Here is a 23,570-nt window from a genome sequence, read left to right on the forward strand (position 1 = left end):
CGTGGTTGCCGTAGCAACAGCCGCCGCCGCTTTTGAGGCACGGCCGGCGCGGGGAGATGACGTCACGCCGAGGCATTCGGAACGAGGCGGAAGTCTCCCAGGCGATACGAGGAAGGGCTGCGCGAGCGCGGTGGCGCGAGCGCCATGAGCGGGGGCGGCCTCGCATCTCCCGGCTGGAGCGGGGTGGCCCCGCTGCCCGGCGACAGGAAGCGGGAGCCGCTGGCGGCCGGGGCCCCGCTCCACCCCATTATAAAGGGTAAGGAGCGGCGTCGGCCCGCCTCTCCCGGGTGTCAGGGTGAAGGGGCGGCGGGGCTCGTCACAGCTTGGGTCGCCGACCGCTGGTTTGCGTGCCGCGCGCCGGGGTGGGGGCTCGGCCATTGAGGGCCTCGGTGGCGGCCGGCCGTTGGAGGGGGGCAGGGCAGGGCAGGGCGGGGCAGCGGTTGGCGCCGCGGGAGCCGCCCGCGCAGGGCTGTCGCGGAGGGACGGGCCTGTTCCCAGTCTGCTCTGGTCTAAGCCGAGGCATAGGCATAAAAGTTCAGGAGAGAAAATTTCGGTTTAGTTCTGAAACGTTTTGGCTGTGTTTGTAGTGAAATGCTAGGTTCGGCTGTTCGGGGTTTTCCTCTCTTATAGATTAACAGTGTTAGGCACTTGTCAGATGAATTTAGTGAAGTATCAGCACAGAGAATTGGACTAACAATCCCTTAGTAATTTTCCAGCCTTCTGTGATTCTGTTAAATAAGTTGAGGCTTAAACTTAGACACTTAAGAAGCTGGGTTGCTTTTCAGAAAAGCTGTTATGGACTTACCTTTTGATGTTTGAAACTTGATGCCCTGGGTAGCTACGTGGCTTTATTTTAGGAGGCTGTATTTACAGGTGTTTTAGCCATGGGGCCCTTGCCACTGTTGTTAAGTTTCTCCATAGATGTTCTTATAAGAAAAGCTTCTAGACTTCTCCTAAGCACCTGGGTTTTGTGCTTGTGAATCTGTTCTTAGAAGTATTTGAACTTTGAGTATTTTACCCTAAGCTTTATTTATTGTAACCATGTCATTCCCCAAATCTGAAATAATCTTTCTATACTTTTTTGGATGGGGTGGGGTTCAGGTTATTGATTCAGATACATGAGGCTACCATAGAGAGCTGCCTACCACAGAGAGCTGCAAGGCAGGAACAAACAGCTGTGGCCAGGAGAAAAAGTGGGATGGTTGCTTTGGATGGCAGTGCCGGCTTAGTGTCGGTTTAAAGTGTTTATGGAACCACACTATTTTTTTGCGGCTCGTCTTCATTTGATGTTCTACCAGAGTTCTTGTAAATTAAACATGATTTTTCTTTATAACAGACAATCTATTTCTCACATTTTTATATATGTATATATAAATATGTATACATGTGCATACATATATACATATAATGTTGTAAATGTTTTTTTAAGAATAAGTTCCAATTCTTGAGCCCTGGGAGACACACAACAAGAGAACACTAACAGTTTTCCTTTGTAGTGACCTTTGCTCATCTCTCACTGCAGAAAACTCCCACATCTTAAGCTGTGAATCTGTGTAGAACTATAGCCTTTAGTTCATCACTGCCTCAAATTTTTGCCACCATTAATAGTCAAATATGGAAGCTGTATACTGAGGAGGAGAATTGAAACAGAGGGTGCTGAGACCCAGAGGAGAACTGGGGGTGATGGTCAAAGGCCTGGAGGCCCAGGTGGTGTTCTCCTTGATCCTACTGGTGAGGGGGGAAGAGGACTAGACAAATCCTCTGGGTCAAAGATCTTTTGCACAGCTGGTGTCAGCAGCATGGTTTCTATGACCATGCGACAGTCTTTGAGGGTCAAAAACTGCTTGGAAGAGACAGGATCCGCCTGACTAGGTGGGGCAAAAGTATCTTTGCCAACAGGCTGGCCAATCTGGTAAGGAGAGCTTTAAATGACGGAAGGAGAGAATGACCAACAGTCAAGTGAGGAAGTGATGGACCACAATGGCAGGCAAAGAGTCTGGGGTAATAGGAACAGAGGGGACCTCGTAATCAACAAAAGGGATGAAGTGGAGTCAGCCCAGATCTATGCACATAAATAAGAAAGTGCCTATGGAACAGCATTATGGGGAAAGCTCTCATACCCCTTCTGGGAAATCAGTATGCTTGAGTACCTCTCTGAAGTGCCTGTACACTAATGAACACAACATGGGGAACAAACAGGAGGGATCAGAGGTCTTTGTACAGTTACAGGGCTATGATCTCATTGGGATGATGGAGAGGCGGTGGGATAGCTCACATCACTGGAGTACTGTGATGGACGGATACAGGTGCTTTAGGAAGGACAGGCCAGGATGGCAAGGAGGGGAGTTACCCTTTATGTGAGAGAGCAAGGAGGGGAGTTACCCTTTATGTGAGAGAGAGCAGCGGCATTGTTTGGAGCTCTGCCTATGGATGGGTGAGGGGCCAGCTGAGATCTTATGGGTCAGGATTAGCGGGTAGACAAATACGGATGATGCTGTAGTGGGTATCTGCTGTAGATTGGCTGATCAGGAAAAAGAAGTAGATGAGACCTTCTTCAGACAGCTGGCAGAAGTCTTGCATTTGGAGGCCCTGGTCCTCATGGGGGACTTTAACCACCTTGGTATCTGCTGGAGGGACAGCACAGCAGCGCATAAGCAATCCACAAGGTTTCTGGAGTGCATTGATGACAACTTCTTTAGACAGGTGGTCGAAGAGCCAATGAGGAGAGATGCTCTGCTTTATGTAATACTTATAAATAAGGAAGGACTGGTCAGGGATGTGCAGGTTTGGGGTAGCCTTGGCTGCAGTGACCATGAGATGGTGGAGTTCAGGATTCTGCAAGGGGGAAGCAGGGCAGAAAGCAGGATAGCAATCCTGGACTTCAGGAGAGCAGACTCTGGCATTTTCAGGGACCTGCTTGGAAGAATTCCATGGGATACAGACCTGGGGAGGAGAGGGTTCCAAGAGAGCTGGTTTATATTCAAGGATCACCTCCTCCAAGCTCAAAACAATCTGTCCCAACCAGCAGGAAATTGAGCAAAGGTGGCAGGAGGCCTGCATGGATGAACAAGGAGCTCCAGGCAGAATTCAAACATAAAAAAGAAGCACACAAGAGGTGGAAGTAGAGACAGCTGACTGAGGAGGAATATAGAGATGTTGTCCGAGTATGCAGGGATGGGGTTAGAAAAGCTGAAGCCCATCTGGAGTTGAATCTGGCAAGGGATGTGAAGGGCAACAAGAAAGGCTTCTACAAGTACCTCAGCAGCAAAAGGAAGGCTAGGGAAAATGCAGGCCTGCTGCTGAATGTGACAGGGGATGTTCTGACAAAGGTCATGAAAAAGGCCGAAGTTCTCAATGCCTTCTTTGCTTCAGTCCTTACTGGTAAGCCCAGCCTTCAGCAATCCCAGGTCCCTGAGACCAGAGGGAAAGTCTGTAGCAATGCAAACTCACCCTTGGTAGAGGAGGATCAGGCTGGGAATGTTTAAACAAACTGGACATATGCAAGTCCATGGGACCTGAGGGGATGCACCCACTAATGCTGAGGGAGCTGGCTGACATCATTGTGAGGCCATTTCAAATATCTCTGAAATGTCGTGGTGATCAGGGGAGCTTCCTGATGACTGGAAGAAAGTAAATGTCACTCCTGTCTTCAAGAAGGGCAAGGAGGAGGATCCAGGGAACTACGGGCCAGTCAGCCTCACCTTGACCCCTGGAAACATGATGGAGCAACTGACCCTGGAAACCATTTCCAGATGCATGAAGGACAAGAAGGTGACCAGGAATGGTCAGCATGGATTTACAAAGGGGATATTAGGCTTAACCAACCTGATAACCTTCTATGATGAGACAACTGGTTCAGTGGGAAAACAGTGGATGTTGTTTATCTTGGCTTTAGTAAGGCTTTTGACATTGTCTCTGATAACATCCTCATAGACAAGCTGATGAAGTATGGGCTAAATAAGTGGACAGCAACATGGATTGAAAACTAGCAGAACTGCCAGGCTCAGAGGGTTGTGATCAGTAGCACAAAGTCCAGCTGGAGGCCAGTCACTGGTGGTATACCCCAGGGGTTGATACTGGGCCCAGTACTGTTTGACTTCCTGATTAGTGACCTGGGTGATGGGACAGAGTGCACCCTTAGCAAGTTTGCAGATGATGGAAAAGTGGGAGAAGTGGCTGATGCACCAGAGGGCTGTGCTGCCGTTCAGAGAGACCAGGACAAGCTGGAGAAATGGGCAGAGGGGAACTTTCTGAAGGTCAACAAAGGGAAGTGCCAAATCCTGCCCCTGGGGAAGAATAGCCCCCTGCACCAGGACAGGTTGGAGATCGACCAGCTGGAGAGCAGCTTTGCAGAGAAGGACCTGGGGGTCCTGGTGGGCAACAAGTTGACCATGAGTCAGCAGTGTTTCCTTGTGGCAAAGAAGGCCAACTGCTTTGTGGGCTGCATTAGAAAGGACATTGCCAGCAGGTGGAAGGATGTGATCTTTACCCTCTGCTCAGCCCTGGTGAGCCCAGATCTGGAGTGCTGTGTCCAGTTCTGAGCTCCCCGGTACAAGAGAGATGTGGACTTACCAAAGCAAGTCTAGTGAAGGGCCGCAAAGATGACTAAGGTATTGGAGCATCTGTCATTTGAGGAGAGACTGAGACAGCTGGAATCATTCAGCCTGGAGAAGAGAAGACTCAGGGGGATCTTATCCGTGTGTATAAATAACTGGATTGGAGGGAGTAAAGAGGATGGAGCCAGATTCTTTTCTCCCTCTCCCTCTCCCTTTCTTTTTTCCTTCTTTCTTTCTTTACTGTAAGGGTGGTTGAACACTAGAACAGGTTGTCTACAGAGGTTCTGTAGTATACGTCTTTGGAGATGTTCAAAATCTGATTTGGCAGGGTCTTGACTGCAGGGTTACCTGGATCCCTGTCCAGGGATTGGACAGAATGATCTCCCGAGGTCCCTCCAAACCTCAACCAGTCTGATTCTGTGCATGCTCACCTTCACAGAGAAGCATGGCATGCAGAATATTAATTCATTGCATTTACTAAGTTGGTGGTTTGCTAAACAGATAGAATAGCCAACAGGTATTATCCTGCTTTTCTTTTAGATTCATATGTATTTTGTCAGTAGTAGTGCCTCTTGCTTTTAAGTATGGTGTGCTACATTGTGTTGTGTAGCCTAGTATGGAGTGAGATGAGAACTAAAATTCTGACTTTCATTTATCTTCTAGATGTTGGGGAAATTCATTCAAGACTACTGGATCACAGACCAGTAATTCAGGGAGAAATACGTTACTTTGTTAAAGAATTTGAAGTAAGTATTTTTATTTTACCAGGTGCTATAGGCTGTCATAGTTTGAGACTTTAAACAGTTTTTGCATCTTTTTAGAGACTATAGTATGTATGTAAATTACTTCAGAAAGATTTGACACTTCTTGCCCATAGATTAAATATCTGTATTAAATATATTGATAAGTACAGATTAAAACATCTACTGTATATGTCTGCATCTTGAGTTTTAGTAAACAAGGTAGTAATTTGGTCTTTTTTTTTGAAAAGAATAGAAAAGCACATCAATATTTTTTTCCTGTGAAAGACTGGGAGCAATACTAATGTAGGAGAATTATGTAGTCATACCACCTTAGACAGTTCTAAATTGCTGAAGGAAAATATTGTTAGCAGGTATCGGTTTGCATCTGAGTGAGAAACCAGCATATGCTTTAGCTGTATTCATCTAGCACAGCTGTCCTTTAATTTTGCTGTAATTTTTGTTCTGTGGAAGAGTGTAATATTACTGGAAGAGAAGAGCAACAGTTTATGCAAAGTAAGAAAACCATTCAAAACAGAATGAATGTTATCTGCTTGGCTGCAAATAAGGTTGGAGTACTAACAGTGTGAAAGATGCTTTTGGAACTGTAATACAGTTTCCACAAGATGGCAGCAGCAGTTTAGAAAAGTAGAATATTGTGCCAGTTAAAGGCTGGTACTAAAAGTAGTTCTTCGTTCTTAAAGAATATGGGATTAAAAATCTTAAAATTAGTCCTGAAAATATAGTATGTAGTACTGGTAGTATTGTAGTGTGCAGAGATGGTTAAAAAATGTCATGTAATGTCATTTTTGTTTCCAATTGTAGCTACATTTCAAGTAGATCTAATTTGTCTCCACAGAGGTTTAGCAAAATAAGAATGCAAACTAAACTGTCTTCAGATCGGTACTGTATAGGTTTGGGAGTCATAAAAAATGATGTATCTTCTTTGATTTTTCCTGAATAAATTATAGGATACAGTAAAGAGTTTTACATGGCTTTTCATAGGAAGGAAAATTCAAGCTTAGATTACAGAAATATAAAAGCTTTTTTCTAGCCTCAGGGCTTGGTTAAATTCATGTAGTTTTCTCGTTGTATCCAAAATCTCATTCTCTTTCTTACAGAAATTTCGTATATTCTTAGATCTGTGCTTGAAATTTAATATCTGGTTTATACTTTCAGGGAAAAAATAGGAAAGCAAAGGATTATTTATGTTTTTGCAGCTTAGAATTTCTTACAAAAATTACACTTGTATCTAACTTAGCAATATCAGATGTTTTTGCTTGTGGTAGGCCTATGCTTTTTTTTTTTTTCCCCTCCAATGATTAGCATCTAGTATGTAAAGATCTTTTGAGTGGGAGAACATAGATTTGCATTCAGGAAGTCTGGAGTCTGCTTAAAGAAGCTACTTTACTTCTCTGTGCCTCTGTTTCTAAAGTTTTAAAATGGATATGGTGATGCTTGCCTGCTTTAATGGCAATTAAAATGCATATGGTGATGCATTTGTCTACTTTAAGTGATGCGTTGTGTTTGATTGTTTAGTATTGCTTTATGATTAGCAACTTGCAGTACAGGAATGCTTGTCTGCAAGTCTACCTACTAACTTAAAAAAAAAATGTTTAGAACAGGTCCCAGAATCCTTTTTATTGTGTTAAGGAAAGTGCCAGTGAAATTCAGAGTAGAATTAGTGCTGTGGCTTCAAAAAACTATTTTTTTTTCCAATGTAAGCAATAAGACATAGGCAGCTGCTTCTAATAAATCATGATCCGTGGTGAGCCAGAAGGACCCCTTCTTTAATCAGTTGCATTATGTTATCTTTTAGTCTTGACTTTATTGATTTGCCTTATTTTAACTCTGTACCATATGAAATGAGGAAGATCAGACGTCAAGAAGGTAGCATCATGGCTATACTATTTCTCTGTAACAACTCAGTTACAAAAATGCTTCAAGTTATAAAAGTGCTTTTAAGCTGTTTCTCTCTTGTTTTTGATATATGGGCCTGTATTATAAACTATCTATATAAAACATTTTTTTCACACCACCTTTTTTATTAAGAAATGCTAATATATCTCACCAGGACCAGGAACATTGTTGCAAGTACTCCTGTATCTTCGTGGCAAGAATGGAACATTACTCTTTTTTCATAAAACTTATTTTCTCTATCGTACAAAAGAAGTAGAGCAACAATTTAATAGACAATGGTACAGTCTGTTGAGATAACTGGGAAAACATCTTATTTTGGAAAGTGGAATTCCTTGTTAGACACTCACCCATCAAGTTACTTCCTCTTTATTTTGTATATCTCGTATTAAAACCAGATAGATTATATGTTTAAGGCAGGCCATTGAGAATTGAGAGTGGTGTGTTGTTGCAAAGGTTGAAAAGTCTCACTACAAATAAATATTTGTAAGTAGGGCCACAGATAGCAACAGCAAATGAATACTGCAAAATATAAAGATCCTTTCTCTTTCAACTCTTCTGGCAGGAAAAACGTGGCCTCCGAGAGCTACGAGTGCTTGAAAATCTGAAGAACACTATCTTTGAGACAAATGAACACATTCTTCCGAAGTGTGAGCAGGCGATGCATGACAATCTAAATGAAGCATTCAAGAGATGTAAGCAAGTAGCTTCTTATTTTCCTTGTTGCACCATTTTAAGGAATAGTATAGTTTGGATTTTGGATTCAAAATATGATTTGTGGAAGAATTACCATCTTTAGATACATTTTCTGCCATTGATGTGCTTTGTTCTCCTCTCAGTGAAATTTCAAAAGAGGAACAACAGGGACATATTTTGCTATTTATTGGTTCAGCCAACACAGCTCGTGCTAAGGTTACATTGAAGTTTCACACTGACTTCAGTAGAAGCTATTTCAGGTCAGTTTTCTACTATGCACTTACAAACAGGAGGTAGTGCTGCATGTTGGGTAAAGCTATGGACTAAATTTCAGTTTTCTGGATTGTTGCAAGCATGCTGCAGTATGAGCTTCAAGTTTTTTAATTTACCTGTGGGAAAGCATAATACTGATCCCCTTTATTTATAGCAAAACTTTGCAGGTGTATAGATACGAAGTGTGATAATAGAGTTGAGTATTATCGTTAGTCACAAATAGGGTAGTAGTAATAATACTTACATGCTAATCCTAGTTAGATAATTATAGCCATCTGCTATTTCTTTTATTCCTCAGATTTTAAAAGAAAGAGTTTATAATCTGTTGTACTAATTTTGTCAATATCTTTGCATTTTTTTCTTATTCATTCAGCAGGTCAGCTTCTCAAAAAGATATTCCAAGGGGGTGTGACTGTAAAGCTTTATCTGGAGCTAAGTTTATGCAGTTAAAACAAGTCAATATAGGGGCTGGGGGGGGGGTTGTAATATTTTATATTAGCATGTTGTATAAACATTTAAATTCATATAACTTATTTATATAGCTTCTGGCATATGCAGAACAGACATATAGATGATGCTGCACATATAACAAAGGTTACAGGAAAATATTTGAAACTTAAAATTTAACTGTGTAAATAAGGCATACGTTCTCAAACCTTCCAATTGGCAGTGCAGCTTTGATACTGCTCCCTGACTTTCTAATGCTCAACCATGAGATCTGTTGTGGTTAGTACTGCTTTAAGATGATGACAGATGAGTATGGTATTTCATAAAACTAGGCTGTATTAGTGAGAGAGAGATGACTGCTTTGGAGAAATTAGTTGATTTCATTCTGCATAACATTCATACAATAAATGCTAAGTAAGTTTGGCAGAAACATCTGGATAGGAATATAGCTCCTATTTCTGCTGATAAGTTTTCCTAGGTTTAGTCTCAGGATGGAATAGGCTTCAGTATAAAGATGTTCTCCATATAGACTGTTTTTACTAAATCACTTTTTGTATTTGGTTTGAGAAAATAAGAAATGAAAGCAACTTAAACCATAGTGCTTGACCATCTGTTTTTACTTACTGACTTGCAAGATTTTTAGATCTCTTCTAAGGTGCTGAGTAGTGCACTCTAGCTTGTCAGCAACTTGAAGGAATGTGGGCACAAGAGGACTTAGGGGCCTTTCGTTTTTGACTTCCAGAAAACATAAAGGTTCAACTTAGTGATGAACCTCCAAACAATTATGAATGTAAAGCATTTCCTGCAAATATTGGCAAATCTTTTTCTTGCAGAGGTAAGTGCTCCAATGGGGAAAAAGCATAGTGTCTGCATGGAATATTTGACTTGCAAAAGCCTCATGTCTTTAAGTCCCTTTCAGGTGAGTTTCTCTTTGATTTAGAACAGCAGATTGATCTATTGTAATTTGTTCATTTTAGTGCGAGCTGCCAACAATATGATCCGTAGACTCCAAGAGAAGGAGCATGAAGAAAGGAAGGTAAAAGATGGATGGATAGACTTTTATAGTGTAACTTAGTAACTGTCAAATGCTTGTACAGCAAGTCTACTTGCCTTCAGTAAAGTAAAACTTGGAAATACATTTTTCTGTATTTTATATACTTCTAGTAAAACTTCTTATGGAGTGATTTCTGTACTTACAAAACACATACTGCAGTGCACTACTATATGTTTTAGGAACAGGAGTGTGATGGATCCATAGCTCTTCCTACAATCTCCTGATGTGTGGAAACTTTTTATTTCCTTTGCTTTACTTTCCCCTCCTTGCTCAGAGTATAGTAATTGTCACATACAGGAAGAGTTTAAATCAAAAAGTTTATTTTCTGTGGAACAAAAAACACTGACTAACTTACCAGAATGGAAATGTAAATCTTTCCTAGTTAGCTGAAAACATTGAGCATATTATATATATTGCTTGTTGAAAAGGAAGTGTTTTTTCACTTGTGCATGGGTTGTTTAATGAAGGGCTATATTATAGGAACATGCGAATCATTGGAATCTTTTCAGTTGGCTACACTTTGTTCATTTGAAGTACATGTGCTCTGAATCTAAAATTTGAAAAATTGTATGAGAAATTAGTTTCACATTTTCCCTCTACTCTTTCATGATTGTATTCCAGTGTTATCTTTTTACTTGCAAAATTGTAGTTATAATCACGGAGTATTTTGAAAAAAGGAAGACATTTCTTTGGCTATCATGCAAAATAGGCTGTGCATTGATTTATGTTAACTGATAGTCATATTTTTCTTTCCTTTTTGTAATCAGTGAAGGTGGTCAGTTCAGTTGCAGTTGAATACTGGTACTGTGTGACTAGCACAGTACTGAATCTGAAGTTTGTTTGTGGTGTCTTAACACTGTAGTGTGTATATTGATAGAGAATTTAAGTAAGAAATTCTTCTTATAGTTCTGCTGCTGATATTTTTAAAGTAAAACTTTAATAAGTTTTATAACTTACTGAACAACTGTTCATTTTATGGGAACTGTAACTATTCCTTTTTTGGAATATTAGCTATATGTTTTTGCTTTTTTTTTTTAATATGAACTGAAGCAATACTGATAGCTATTATTCGCAATTTTTAGTGCTTAAGCTTGTATGGTAAGACTTTTTGGCTTGAAATTTTCCAAATGTAATGAGTAACAGCTAGATAACTTTTTGGAATTATACATGAAAGTTGTTACTGTAGTTCAGCAGCTTGAGGAGAGATATTTTTTCCTCATTCTTCTTTCTCTGACTGGGTGTTGTAAAGAATAGCATTTTTATAAGATCTTGTATCAAGTGATTAGTGTTTGCAGCCCTCAGTGAAATTAATACCATTAATTTTTGCAGTTAAATTAATTCCATTTCTGCTGAGTTAAATGAATTTGAAAATTATTTGTTTTACTAATTATCTTTGCAGTTCCTTTCAGCTACTGGTATCAGCCAAGTAGTAAAAGAAAAGCTCTATTGTCCTGACCTGCAGTCTTACTTTAGTTGTAAAATAATTTGTGATTACAGGAGTGTCAATTGAAAGAAGTATTCATGGAATCCCTGCCTTGTTCATTACTTTCCCCATTTAGATCAGTAACATTTAGCTGGTAGTTCAAGTTTATCACTTAAAGTAGGGGAAACTAGAGAAGACTTCATCAAGAAATTCTGTAAACATGCATTTGTGTATTGTGTATTTTTTTTCTTTTTAATTTAATACTTTTTTTTTTTTGTACAGAGGATGCAGGCTTACACTGGAAGTTGCCCAGCATTTCCTGTAATAAGCCTCGCCTCTTAGTTGTTTGTAACATGAACTAGCATGGTAACAATTCCCAAAGCTTGTCTCTGCCTTACACATTTTTTGTTGTTATTGTTTAATTTCAGCAAAAATAGTCCAAGTAATATTAAGACCAAGATTTACTGAAATACAGGTATTTTCACAAATGTTAATTTTTGGCATAGCTATTGACTGTAGGACAAAAATAGATATAAGTACAATAAAATTGTTGTATGATTCGGTATGATATACAAGAAAGTTTTACTGATACTCTGTTTTTGAAGTTCAAGCAATGTGCACTATTGGGTGAAAAAATTAATTCGTAATCAGATTAAGTTTTTTTCCAAATAGCTAATGTCCCAACTTAGATGTTGGGAAGCAATCAAAGACAGGATGAAGCTATATTTGTGTGGTCTAGAGCAGGAAGCTTTTTAGAGGAATAGAGCTGGAGTTATAAAAGTGTTTGGGAGTAAGGAGTTGTTTCTCTTTATTTAAAAAAAAAAAAGTCAAAATTTTGCCAAATTAACAGCAATGGAAAATTACCATTTGTACTACCTAGTAAACTTTTTCGGATGAGGCAAAACGAGTTTCTCCTATGCAGAAGCTGAGATCTATATTTTGGAATACTCTGTAGCTTTGTAATATCAGGACTGTATTGTGAAGTGGGATTTGTGAATTAGATTCTTTAATTAAAAGGTAACTTGCCTGTAATATTAACATCTCAAAACATGGACTACTCTGCATACAGCCAGCATGAAGCATTTGGGAAACTGGTGTTGGGACTAGGATGTCTGGAGACGTAAAGCATTTCCATGTTTAGATGGTAGCTACCCAAAGACAGAGAATCTGTTTTGGACTCAGGAGCCAAATATGCCAGTTACAGACCTCACCCCTTTTGTAGGTCTGTGCTCTCTGGATAGGTTCTCTGTCCACTGTTCTCTTAATTAGTGCAAGGAACTGGGTGGTTTCTGACACTGTGGTAGTACATTACCACTTTGGAAAAAATTAGGACAGCAACTGCAGCTGACAGCATGAAGCAACAACAGTTTTTTCTGGAAAGACTCAAGCTTGCGTGTTTGGGTATGCAGATGACATACCTCTTGGATTTTTTCAGAAAAGAACAGCCATTCAGATAATGTATTGTATCTTAACTGATTGGGTTTTTTTCTTCCTACATGTGGCTTATAAAGGTGATACGTTTATCTCGTGCATATAGGTTGCATTTTGGGGGGAGCAAAAATTCACTAGTTTGTCCTCTAAGGAGTGATTTTATTTCTTAACCTGAATTACTGAGACACAGTAACTGGTTGCTCAAAATGCTGTTAAATATTTCTTGAATGCAAAGTTTCTGAGAGCATGCAGAAGCTGGAATGTGAATTATTAACAATTACTTTATTCATGATAACTTTTGTTTTAACTCATGAAAGGATTTTTGGAACTTTGTATGTATCAGCATCACCGAGGTGATACAAATCTCTAGAGACTGATCATTCTTACTGTTGTCATACTTGTATCAGCAAACTGCAGGAGATGCTTAGAGCCTGAACTTTTGTTTTAATTTTCAGTTCATATTTATCAAGAGAGAAAGTATGTATTTCAAAGATTGCACCTTTTAAATGGTGTACAATAAAGTTTTCATGCTGTTTTCTACTTAGCATGAGTTAAATGTGCAGTGAATTAATGTGTCTTAGCTAGGGATCCTGCAGCTTAAGAAGATAGCAGCTATTTGTATTAATTACTATTTAAATTAGTTGAGGTTATTTCTTAGTTTTTGAGTTGCCAGACTTTGAGGAGTGAGAAGTGTAATACAAGGACATTGGCAAGCTTCCTAAATAAAAAAAAAAAAAAAAAAAAAAAAAAAGGAAAATGACCTGAAATTCTGTTTCCCTAAAATTAAAATATTACTTTCCTTACTTTGAATGAAATCAATTAGAAATTGAATTACCAGGCAAATTATCAGGTTCTACACACATTAATTTTGATCTGTGCATCAGTGATGTGACTTTCATATTAATCTCTGCACATCTATAAATAAGGAAATTACAATTTACTAGCATGAAACACCTCAATATGTCTCTACAGGTCATTAATTTCCCTAATAACGTTGACTTTTGGAAACCGTTTGCTTTTTGAGACTGACTTTGACTTAACCAATACATATGCATGCTATGATGCATATTCATCTCAAAAAGCTTTGTATTTTATGTTTTTTTCATGTATGCCCATGGTAAATTTAACAAGAGAGACTATTTCATCTTCTGAACACCTTTATGCATTCTAGCTCTGTTACATCTACAGTTACAGCTAAGGCAGTATATTTTTCGCATCGTGTTCTAATTTCATTAGTTTTTCCTCTTGGTATTAGAGTCAATTAAATAAAACACTAACGTTAGTAGCACTGGATATAAAGATGGCATGGGAGAAGCAGAGACCATTGTAGTAAGAAAACAGAAAACATGGCAAACTTGAAGGTTATTTGCTGAAGTACGGTGCGGAACTTGCGCTGATAGACTGAATCTTTCGATGGCCTGTTTTTGTGCTGGAGTTGGGTGTCAGTGTCCTGCATGGGAGCTTGTGTACCCAAGAGACTCCCTCAGTGTCCTGCTGAGGACAAGGCTGTACCACTACAGCAGCTTGTTACAGGACAGCAAAATGTCACAGGACATGCTTGGATGAGGGAAGCCATTTGAGTACCTTAGCTTCAGGGACAGTGCCTGCTGCAGTTCAGGTCTTGCAGTTGGACTTGGATGTAGGAGGAGTCTGTGTTTTATCAGGATTTCTCTCTCGTTCTCTGATACCTAAGAAGATTCAAGTGCCAACTGGACCTTTTCCTACAGTGATAGTATTCATATGTCTCTTCTGTGTGGACTCTTTAACTTCTATTAAGAAGCAAACTTACACTGCAATGTATGCTTTGGTTGAAAGATGTGTACCTGAAGGCACGAATCCTTTAGGAATTGTTATTTCTGCTGCTCATGCAGCTACTAATCTGGTAGGAACAGGAATATTGCGTGTGTGATAGGTGTCACCTTGAAACCGCGAACATACTCGCTCAGCACCGTGTTAATGATTGGGAGGTGCTGCTGATAAGAGGTGGATTTGGATTTGTGATCTAAGAAGGAGAGCCTCAGTGCATAAGATGTACATTGAACTTCTACGTTGAAGTTTTCCAACCTGCTATTCTGCTGTGAGAATGAAAACAGTATTCAAAGTCTCTGCTGTCTTTTAATTGGTGTTTGTCATTCTTGCTTGTTTGCTCTAGCATATGTCAATTTTATTCTTCTGATTTATAAAGTGTTTACTATTCATACTTACAACTTTTCACCATGTTAAAGGCTCAAATTGCAATCATATAGAGTTGCCTTATTTCCAGCATAAACCTTACTCTATAAAACTTAGTTATTATTTCAACAGAGTGCTGCTTACGTTTATATGTTTAAAGGATAAGCAGTTACAGCAATTGCTCCTCAGTTCTCAATTTTTTAAATTTATACCTAAGCATATATATTAGGCAACCTACATAGTCTGGCTGTATCATGCTGGCTGTAGCATCACTTTATTTCTCAGTGTCACTTCTCTTGTGCCAGAAGAAGCTAAAGACATTGAGAAAGGGAAGGGAAGAGATTTTTTTGGAGGAGAAAGGAGTTAGACCGGTATTTTTGACAACTTAAACTTAACTCCCTAAATGTCTTCAATGGTTTTACCAGCTAAATCATTTTATATCCTTGGATAGAAATGGTGCTGTGGAAGATGCAAATAGCAAGCAGCAACATGAGTTTCATGTTTATTTTAAGTCATTCAAGTGCCATTCAGAAGCATGGGTTAGTCTAGAACTGAGTGGTTCAGGTAGACACTTTGTAATGCTGTCAAAAGCAGTGTGTGTGATTCACCGACTGTTTCAAAAACTGAGGTGAAGTACAGACAGACAGACAGACACACACACACACACACTTTTTGTCTTTTTGTTAGTATCTAGTATTGTATCTGTTACAAACAAAACAGATCTTGTCTTAATACTGTTACAATGTATATGAAACACTACACCCCAAAAATAGTGTATTTAACTGTAATGTGTCATCTTAGAGAGCAGAACATATCATGTGGTACAATAAAGGTTGCATAAATGGGTTTCCATTGCATTTAATTTACTAAAATACCAGATGTCTAAAAGAATTAAGCTGTATAATAGTATTTATTCCTGCTCTGCAATTCTGTACATAAAAACAGTCATTGCTGATCAAAACATAATGACGAGTCTTCTCTTTTGCTGGAAGATAAGAACAGCTGCCTTATGATGTATGACTTTATTAGACATAAATTACAGTGAGAACTAGCTGGCTAAAACAGAAATACTAACTGCCACATCCAAAATATTGAATATCTATATTATTTTTGTATTTCAGTTTTTCCTTTTTGTGTTAGAGATTTTTTCATCAAGACTTGTATCTGACTATGCTGAACTTCCATGTCACAGTATAGTGGAAGTGTTCTTTTAAAAATTTATTCTAGTATGTAAAAACACATTTCAATGAATGAGACATTCGAGGGGAAAGTAGCAAGAGTTGAGAAAAGAGGAGCAATACATTGAAGTGTTGGCTGACATATATGATTTATACATGCTTTTATTAACCATCTTCATTTGTTGTGAAATGCAGAAGTATTCCTTTATTTAGATGTATTTGACGTTGCAAGCAGTAAGAAAAAAAAATACTGTCTTGAGTGTTGAAGTGGATCGTTTAATCTCTGGCGATGCATGTATACATAAGTAATGGACGTACATAACTCTCTAAAATATTGTTTTGTCTACCAGTCACAAATAAGAAATATAGTGGGCCTAGTATTTTCCTCATAAATGAGCCTAAGGTAATGCTTCCAATGCGTTTTTAATCTTTATCATACATAATGTGGAACTGCACTCTCTTGCCATGCTAGACGCAGTTTCCCAGTTCTTTGACATTTCTAGTTGAAGAAGTTGAAGAGCTTTTGAAACAACATTTTTTTTTTAATTATTTCTCTTTTGGTTACTGAGAAGCTATCCCAAAATAGATAAAAACACTTCTTAAATGATGGACTCTCTTGGTCTCTGTGTCAGTGCACAGCTGCTTTCAATGCTAGCCAACCCGAAAATAAAAAATCTTTGTCCATTTGTAGTGATTTTTTTAACTAGAACAAGGGCTGAAAACACTGAATACCACGTTCCTGAGATCAGAAGTTCATTTTGAAAGAGAATACAAGTTTGCAAGATAATCCATATTTGTATCAGCTGCAGTGTTGGAGTACTTGTCAGTAATGAGAGGAGCAAGTAAAGCAGCAAGTAAATATACTTCAGATAAATATACTTCAGATGCTAACAGAAGTTGACTAGTAACTTTAGAGTGACTTTCCATTTACGTAGCTAATTTTCTGTGGTTACCAGACTGCAGCATAGAATGCTATTTCTGCAAATATTACCATGTAAAAGGCATTGTAAACATTACCATTTCTTCTGCATTTACTATACCATATAACTTTAAATACCTATCTTCTTACTTTCACCTTCTACTGAAGTAAAAGCCCATTTTCTCTGATACGTTAACATTATCTAATTTCATGGCCTCATTAAACCCACTGTTTTAATCTGGAAATGGTTGTTAAAACTTCCCATTTTCCTCCTCTCAGCTTCAGACTGACAAGCTAATTGCTGGTGAAGAGAAACGCATAGTGCACTGGGAGACATTCATGAAAGAACAACAGAACAAACGAGCAGAGGTGGACGAAGAGCACAGAAAAGCCATGCAGCGCCTCAAAGAGCAGTATGCTGACATGGAGAAGGAAATGGCCAAATACGTTTCTTTCTAAGACTTTTCTTTTTTAGTAATTCTGTTTATGTGCCAACACCCAGTTGCTTCAGACTTATCAAATTGAGATTCTTTTGCAAAGCTGAAATAAGTAAGAAAAAAAGAGAATTTCCTCTACAAGTTTGGTATGGGAAGAAGAGTTTTGCATACTTTCAGCTTAGGTGCCTCTACATGCTTGTTCTGTTCGGGGTCAGTGGAGTGCCAGTATTTCTTAGTTTGTTGGAAGGTGGAACTGGAAACTACATTGTGCAACTACATCAGCTCACAGAGTTGCAAACCAGAATTTCCTGCCTTGTGCAGACAGTATCGTATCATTAGGGAAAATGAAGCCCAATGTAATGTTAAGTATCCCAGTATGCAATCACAGCCCTTTTCCAAAAAGTACATATGATAGGTTCCAGCCATAGTTAGCTGAGAATTAACTGGGAAAACTATAAATCCCATTCATAGAATTCAGGAAAACCAGCTTGTGTTAGAGAATACAATAGGTTTTGAAAATTCAGTGATGTAAGATCTCAGTGTGGTTTTAAATCCAATTAAAATTCCAACTTTGGCATTTGCTTCTTAAGTATTATGAAGTAGAGTTGAGATTTAAATGGTTCTTGCTAACATACTAATAAAAGTGGCTAGGTGATCTTGGACGACAAATCCTTTTCTCTCCCTGTAAGTGTCTCAGACCTCTCTTTTTAAGCATTACTGTTCTAAGCAAAGCCAAAACAAGTTCAGAGGTAATCATGAGAAGCATATTGGTCTTCGTATCACCTTTTAGCTAGTACAGTATTTATCTTAAATATTTGACATGGTTTACTGTTGGTTTACTTAACAGATAAACTTGTCAGAACTATGTTAATCTATAAAACAATCAAGGAAAGATTTTTGTTTCTTTATCGGTGTAACAAATGAGCAGATTAATGGTAAAACATCTGTAGTACCAATCTGTTTTCTTACTAACTGTTATGGAGTATGTGAAGCTCCTGTCACTGCTTTCCTTTATTTAAAACTTGCCTTTAGCAACAATATAACTGAAGAAGTTAACTTAATCAATTCATTAACCAAGCAAAAGGAGACATCATAACTTAATGAAATTTGCTGCAAGTTAACCCGTAGTACAGGAAGTATCTTTCCATGTTTTAGCAGCTATGCAATATAGAATGGAAACAGGTAAAAATAAACAGAATTTACCCTCTACCTGTATTGCAGCAGCAATGTGCCAACAATGGTTACTTGTGTAAGCTTATGGCTTGGTGTCAAGGCTCCATTCCTGGCATCATGTTGATAGTGTGATTAAAGTTAGTAGAGGAGATGGAATAAGTATTTGAGATTTCTTTCAATAACACTGAATTCCTGCCAAGCTGCTCTGTCTGCTACTGTAGGCCCGACAGCTTAATCAATCATCATCATATTTCTGGACTGAAAAGAGGACTTGCCGACACTGGGGCATGCTGGAATGTTGTTAATTCTCTGTTGTGGATGGAAAAAACGTAGATGTCTCAAAAGTATCCCACACTTCAAAAAGAGGAAAGCCTCTTTTAGAACAACTGCCATTTAAATAGGAGGTGACTTCTGTAATATTTTTCAGCTTATGCACCCTCTGATGAATGTTTTAACTACACTCAGACTTTCATTTATGAAGAAATGGTTAGTTCTTGTTTAGAGTTGAATCTGGAGTAGTTTCTGATTGTTTTGAGGACAAACTGAAAATGACTTCTCTCTTACAAAATGTATATCTACTCAAAGCCCAAATTTTTTTTTAACAAAATGCATCTAACTATATTCTGAATGCATTTTATTTTTGCACTGATCATTTTTATTAAAATTTAGATATCTCATTAACTGTGCACTGGAGCTGTGGAATTTAGTATTCCTCCAATTCGAGGGCTATTAAGCAGTGATACAAGTCTTGCAAATTGGATGTCCACTGGAAAATAAAGAATTATTTCCAAAAACTTCTGGGTCTTGTGCTCCTGATTCTTTGAAAAGCTTCTAAATACTAGTGTTGAAAACACATTCCTCTTTTAGAATGATACAGCTATTTTTATGCTAAAAATCACATTTCTTCATTGTCAGTCTCTGTTATTGGCCTACTCTTATTGATTGGGGGACTACCTGAAAAATATCTAATCCTAAATTAAGTGACTTTCACTTTTTTATGTATGATATGCTGTAATTTTTGAGGTGCTTTGAAATACATAAATTGCTTTTGGAGAAACTTGCCAACATTTACAGGAAAGCCTATTTTTCTGTCATAGTGCTAAGAAGAAAAAGAAAACAAAACAAAAACCTTGCTACATCTCATCTCTTATGTCAATACAGAACATATCTGACAGATAAAGAAAGGTACCTATCTTCAGCAGCTCTTTAGCAAGGTGAAAGTGTGGTCTGGCTTGACACAACAGTGTTCCACAGTGTCTTCGTAAGATTTGAATTTTGTTATCCAGCAAAGAGTCTTTACTAGCTGGGAGAAATAGAAAAGAACAGTTTCAAAGTTGTTTTATGGCATTTGTGCACAGACATATTTTAGCTTATACTTGCAATGTTTACATGATTAAACATTATAATAGCTTTGAAAATCTTTGAGGAATTTAATCCCTGTAAAACTTGATAAAAGTTTTCATTGGATTCTAATAGGAGCTGGATTGGGTCTTCAACATTTAATTAAATTTCTGATGCTGAAGGTTAATTTTACAATACTTCCTTGCACCAGATTATGCATATAACTTTTTGTTTAACACTGTTTATTACACTGAACTGTAAGTTCAACTGTTGTTAGTAGCTAGAAGTGTGTTTGGATGTCATGTAATCACTGGAATAGTCATGTAATCTTTCTATTCTAACATGTACACAGCAATAAACTGGTGTTTTTTCATATGAAAACAGCTGCAGCTGTATTTAAGAATAATAATCAGCTCAGTAGTTGAAGAATTACTTACATTTTTGTCTATTGCCATCTTGCTTTAAAAATCAAAAGACTTCTGCTCAGTTCTCCTTAGGATGTATTATACTTAAGGCCTCACACTTTTTTTAATCTTGAGAAGGAGAGAGAAAGCTGATTTATTTGTTCTTACTCTGCTTTCTATGGTAATACTATGTAATATTTAACACTAAGTAATACTAGAAAAATTCCATAATTACAAACAGAGTATTGTATGTTCTCTGTCATTTTCATTTATGGTTTGTAAAGTTTTTCATCAAATACTATGGGGGTTTTTTTCAGTAGACAAATTAAATTGCAAATAAATGGAACTATCATCTGTGATTCAGTTGATAATTGGTTGATGACTGGTTGTAGTTGACTCCTGAGTCAAAAAGCTTCCTATGTGTCAAGGTTATGAATTTTGAGATTTACAAGTATTCCCCAGTAGGTGTCAGCACAAGCCTGTTAAGGAAAGGTGGAAAGCCCTGTCTGTTTGTGTACAAAGTATAGAATGTAATTCTTTCTGTGTTCAGTTGTAATTCAGTATTTTGTATAAGTACAAGACATTTAGTGGATCAAATGATACACTTGTAAATTAAAAACTGACACTACTCATCAACAGTATTTTGCCCCAGTAGTCCTCAGAAAAGCTTACAAAAGATCATTGTTGGTATGATTTATATAATGTACAGTGATCTGAATAATGTCATCTGTAATACTTGTGTGTTCTAATTAGAGTTTATTATACTTTAAAGTTAGACTCAGTGTAAGAGATGAAAACCTTAAACTGCATTCTTTTACTGCAGGGGATCAAATTTTCTGAAATGGTTTGAGGCAAAGTGTTATGCTTATTGATAGAGATCATGCCATAATAAAAATTGGGGACACAGGCCTGTGTCACAGGCCTAGGCTGCAGATAAACATTTGGGTTTCTGATGTGATGGTCACTGTCCTCCCATCAGTGCAGACACAGTTCCCTAATGCTTTCTGGAGAACCCTGCAAGATAGAGTGCCCTTTGTCAGGGCTTCCTAGCATTGCCATGTACTCTGCAGCTATAGTTACTGAGTTCAACTCCTTCATGCCCTGGGAGAGTGTAGTGGACATGACTTAATTCATGAACTAGAAGGTTGAGAGCACAGGGCACCTCTTTGCTATTTTAGTACTGTTTAGGTACTAAACTGTACTAAACAGAAACTTACAAATTTTTTGTGAACAAAATTATTATAAAACTTTTAAACAGGCCAATTATTATTATGGCTTATAATTAAATGAACTTCTCGAAGTGGTAAAGATACAGTATACTTGGTGCTGCTGGTCTAGCTTGTGTTCTGTTTGTCAAGATACAGTAGAATCTGCAGGAAGATATGATTACAGCTACTGTAGCAGTATTTTAATGAGTAATACAGCTTTTAGAAGTCATTTAGTCATAAGATTATTCAGAAATTCCAAATAACATAGATATTTAAAAGAGAAGGGAGAAGTCAAAAACACTTTAAATTTTTTATGCACAATTAACAAAGGAAGTTTTATGTAAGATTTCTTTCAACCCTGGGAAATATAGTGCTCTATTCAGTTCTGAAGGGTGTGCAGTATTAGATGCAATACCTTTACAGTGTTATAGATGGCAGTTTTATGTATGGTAATGAGCAAAGTAATGACAACTTTATTCAAGACAATTATGGGCATATTTTTTCCATCATCATAGAAAGTATGAAAGGAGATTTTATAACATCTTAGAAGATATTGTCTTGCTCTAGGAAGATGCAAAACTTCAGTAAATTTGTATTAATTAAATGGACAAATATGTACATACCTTACTGTATGAAGATAGGACGGTCTTATATGTAGAAAGGGAAGCAGAAAGATCAGCCTACATTTACCGTATTCTTTTTCTATTTTATGCTCTGTTTGTGTCTGTCTCCTTAAGCCAGAGCCCCAACGCTCCAAGGTTTCTGAAGAAGGGCTTGAGAAATCTATTTGAAATACTAGCAGAGAAATGAAATGCCCCGGTAGTATACAGGTTTGGAAGATATTTCTTGTTTTTAGGAAGGTGGTTCATTTTCAGAACTCACTAGTACAACTCTTGGTGAATATCCTTCTTGTATAGGAAGAGACCGTCTGGCCCATTAGCCTTTATTGCTAGGAAAAAGGCTTGCTGAAGTCCTGCTAGCTTTTAAAGCTGTGGTTTGAAAATCAAGGGCTCAGATTTGTGCTTCCTAACTACGAGTCTAGTACAGGTATCCACCTAAGTTTCAGATTGCCTCCTTAAATGCTTTTTCAGGGCCAAATGCAGGCCTGGATGGTCCTAATTTTTCTCTAACATGTAATTTTATAGGCAGTGAAGAAAAAGCTGACCAGTATGTCAGCTGTCAATATGATCTTTCAGGACAATTGCATTAAAGAATGGTGGGAAAATACTGTGTTCTAAAACTTAAGCTTATTAATGAAATTTAAATTGAAACCTTACATTTCCTCAGTCTTCCCTAATATCTCACTGGGTGGATACAAGGAGACCTGCAACTAAGTACCATTGTCTTTTAACAGTCATTGCATGTAAGGATGTAATAAAGTTGGAAAGAACCAACGCAGTATTTGTGGCTTATACTCACTAATCATTACTAACATTTTGAGACTGACATGATCTATAAATTTATCCATCATTTTATGATATATGGTCCCTATTCTGTAATCTGGAGGTCAAAAAAATGGTTTGTTCTTGGGCTGCAGCAAACACTGCAGGACCTGGATGAGCATTTTTAGTTGTCTTTGCGAGTTAATTATGAAATAAATTTGCAAGCTTGCCTTGCAAAGCTTGTAGGGTGGTACATAGCCAATGCTTTCCCAAACTAGGATATGCAAAAATAGCTACTGTTCTAATATGCATTTTAGATTATGTACAACATTTTTCAGTAGCTTTAGCTTCTGAAAAGTTAGTTCCAGATTGCTTGAGATCATAGGAAGCCCTTTATGAGTGGACCCAAGTTTCTCCTTTCCAGATGTTTTTAGTCCTCATTAAATAAATTCCGGTTCCTGAAAATCCCCTCTCCAGATGGCTCTAAATCTGTTCCAATATTTACTATGTCACCTAGAAAGCTTCTAAGCTGAATTACATAAATAGGAAATACAATGCATCCCTCCAGTGTACCAATTTGAAAGAAAATCAAGCATTGCATTAAGCCACACCTTTTCTAAAAAATATTAAAAACTGTAAATAAAATTGGTGATCTGCAAAATTAGCGGTTTGATTTGCAAACAACTAATTTGTTTGGAATCTCAAGGAGGAATTATCCTTTAAAGTATTAAAATTGAAATGGTTCAAAAAAATCTTCAGAATAAACAGCAAGCAATATATTGCAAAAGTGGAAAAGCTTTCTGTAATCAAGAAGCACAC

At 37.8% G+C, this 23,570-nt stretch overlaps 1 protein-coding gene across 1 annotated transcript; it reads left to right on the top strand.

The window, feature by feature from the left end:
- Window positions 1–61: 61 nt before the first annotated feature.
- On the top strand, window positions 62–20,520 carry BLOC1S5 (biogenesis of lysosomal organelles complex 1 subunit 5). Its single transcript, XM_026114843.2, has 5 exons — window positions 62–256; window positions 5,220–5,302; window positions 7,779–7,908; window positions 9,607–9,665; window positions 17,086–20,520. Exons 1-5 carry the CDS (start codon window positions 145–147, stop codon window positions 17,263–17,265), a joined length of 564 nt encoding a protein of 187 aa, XP_025970628.1. The 5' UTR covers window positions 62–144; the 3' UTR covers window positions 17,266–20,520.
- Window positions 20,521–23,570: the final 3,050 nt, after the last annotated feature.

Source organism: Dromaius novaehollandiae, chromosome 2 (genome assembly GCF_036370855.1).
Source record: "Dromaius novaehollandiae isolate bDroNov1 chromosome 2, bDroNov1.hap1, whole genome shotgun sequence".
NCBI lineage: Eukaryota > Metazoa > Chordata > Aves > Casuariiformes > Dromaiidae > Dromaius > Dromaius novaehollandiae.